At 39.6% G+C, this 2,961-nt stretch overlaps 1 protein-coding gene across 2 annotated transcripts in view; it reads left to right on the forward strand.

Annotated features, from left to right (window-relative positions):
• sbno1 (strawberry notch homolog 1) overlaps positions 1 to 420 on the forward strand; it is a 30,350-nt gene extending 29,930 nt beyond the window's left edge. For both annotated transcript variants that reach the window (XM_083983396.1, XM_083983395.1), the window contains one exon: positions 14 to 420. In XM_083983396.1, coding sequence (XP_083839522.1) covers positions 14 to 81 — 68 coding nt within the window. In that variant the 3' untranslated portion in view covers positions 82 to 420. The remainder of the gene's footprint in view (positions 1 to 13) is intronic.
• The last annotated feature ends 2,541 nt before the right edge of the window (positions 421 to 2,961 follow it).

Consider the following 2,961-nt stretch of genomic DNA (forward strand, 5'->3'; position numbering starts at 1 on the left):
CTCCTCCTCGCAGGAATCATCCACGCCAGAGGGCTGGTGCGCGAGTGCTTGGCTGAGACGGAGAGAAACGCGAGGTCCTAGCTGCAGACCCACATTCCTCCCTGCAAGAAGAACTAACAACAACACCAACAACAAGTGTGCGTCTCATGAAAACAATAAATAACTTGCATGGCATTTCCTTTGAGAGGAGGAAGTAAATGAACAAAGGATGGAAAAGCAAGCTCCTAGAGGATTGAAGAAAAGAAAAGAAAAGAAAAGAAAAAAAACAGTAACAGTTCCTGACCCCTAAGGGTGCTGGAGGATCATTTAAATCATTTGTGGGTTATTGGAAATCAAACGAAGGGTATCATGTGTTTTTAACGCCCCACTTTTGGGGGATCTTACTTTTGACTTCATATTTAAAAAGCATTGGTTTATGCATGCGAACGGGCCCGGGGGGGCAGGGTGGGGCGGGCGGGGGTTAATCGTAGACACTGCATGGCTTGTACAGGGGTAGACGGACGGAAACGGCTTCTTTTTGATAGTATTTGGTCTGTTTTTCAGACCCTTATAACACACGGGACTGAGTGAGTGAGCGGGCGAGCGAGCGGGCGACAGAGATGTGCCAAATGCATCGGTTCATTCGTGTCGAGGTTGATTTTGGTATTAAAAAAAAAAAAAGAAAAAGAAAAGAAAAGGAAAATGCTGTTACTTGCATCTTTGTATGTATTTATTACTCAGTGTAATAAATTGTATTTTCAATACAGTCGTCACTGTGATTTTATTGTTTATCAGATAAGATGCTGGTTGTTGTTGTAAGTGAAACAACCTGTGACCAGCGGAGAGGACAAGTGCAGGGATTGTTCTCTTCACCCTGAGGACTCGGTTCATGTGACCGACTCGCTACATGCAAGCTGCTTGTAAAGGTCAGGCGTGTTAAAAAGTGAACCATTGTTCAGCGTTAGACATGTTGGTAGCATGCATCTGTGTATGACTGGTCCTGAATGAACGAAGGATCTCAACTATTACTGGATAAATTATCATCTAATTTTCAAACGATATGCATGTTCCTCAGAGGATGACTCCTACTGACCTCTAACTTTTCATCTAATGTCACCAACAGGGTTTAAATTTCCAGCTTTAACAACTATTGGACCAATTGTTAAAGGGATATTTCACCCAAAATCGATAATTTACCAATTTTCTACTCAACCGTCATGCTAAGGAAGGGTTTGGAGAACTTTCAGAGTCATCAAAATGCTTTAGGAGTTCCAGGGGGGGTCTGGCAGGTGACGGGTTTTCATATAATGGCGGTGGATAGAGTTCACTTTAGAATGGTCCAAAACACACACTATGAAACATCCAGATACCTCCATACTGCTCGTCCTACTACTGACCAAGTGCCCTGAAGCCGCCACATGGAAAAGTTGTTCAGAAAAAATGAATGTGATTGCTGTTTTTAGCCTTGATGGAGCACTAGCTCCGTTTTGATAACTCAGAAAGTTCTCCAAACCCTTCCTTGGCATGACGGTGAATTATCGATTTTGGGTGAAGTATCCCTTTAAACTTTTTTTACACATTCATGTTCTTCAGAGGTTGAATCATGCTGACATTGCTGATCTGATTCTGAACTATTGGTCAGACAAAACAAACACAAGTTGTCACCTTTGCACTTTAGGAAATTATGACGTTTCTCACTGTTTCAATGATTTATAGATAAAACAATTGATCAGTAAATCAAAAAATTATCCACCAACCAACACTGATAATAATAAAAAAGCAAAATGTAGCTGCACCTCTGACTGTAAACTCTCAGTCTCATTAACCTGTAGGTTAAAAACTGCCTTTTTAATATTCAAACTAACACACAACGGCTCAGACGATCAAACTTTTAGACACACTCTCCTGTGAAGCTCTGTGGTTTGTGATCTGCTCAGCAGTCTGTCTGAAGCAATCTGAACCGCTGCACAGCACATTTAAGTCATCAGCACTTCATCATCAGCCCGGTGTCTCACTGATGCTTTTGATAATCTGTCAAGATGCACAGTTATGTAGGTGGTGGTGTACAGTATGGAGCGATCTGCTGCCTGTGTGTTACCTTCAGTACAACAGCAGAATCACTGACGTGTTCAGATAAAAGTCAATGTGATGTCAGGCTGAACTGAACTCAGCTGTGGGAGGGACGTGCTTTTTTGTTGATTCACCTAAATGCAAATTTCAGAATACTTTATTGATCACCAGGGCAGAAATCACATGAAGTTACAGTTGCTCCAAGAATAGAAAAAAAGGCATTTATATCAGATAAATATATATAAATGGTTAAAAAATTATTATTTGCTTATTCTGCAAACCAATGTTTTGTGAATCTGGTTTTAGAATATAGTAATAATCAATTTTATATAATAATAATAATAACGATAATTGATCTTACCTAAAGACAGCTTATCTCTGTGTTAGTGGTGAGGAATGATTAAAAATCTCCAAAACAGCTGTAAGGTCGTTTCACCAGTACATTCACAGACAAAAAAATTACCATCAATCATCATCATTTTTACAAATATAATAAAGGTTTTTATGTTTTTACAGATCTGATGCTGACTCTCCAGTCTCCCTGTTCATCTAATCCACATTTATCAAGTTCAATCACAGTATTTTTTGCTCTGATGCGGTGAAAGTGAATTCTCCTTTCTGTCTGTTTCTGTTTGTTCTCAAAAGTAAAATAATAAAACTTTAATCCTTTAATCAGGTTCTTTAATTTAACAACCTTTCACAATCACAAATAGTCTAATAATAACCAAACAAACATGATAATTTTTCCCAATGTTATAACTTCACTTTTTGTCCCAACAGATGTTTAAGCCCCCTTTCCCCCAGCACAGCCAATGAAAACAGAAAGTGAAAGTGCCGACCAATCAGCGCTCTCCATTTTAATAACATTCTGACCAATGAGGACGCGGCCTGCGAACGTTACAGCGGGCCAGC

This window comes from Trachurus trachurus (assembly GCF_905171665.1).
Source record: "Trachurus trachurus genome assembly, chromosome: 12".
NCBI lineage: Eukaryota > Metazoa > Chordata > Actinopteri > Carangiformes > Carangidae > Trachurus > Trachurus trachurus.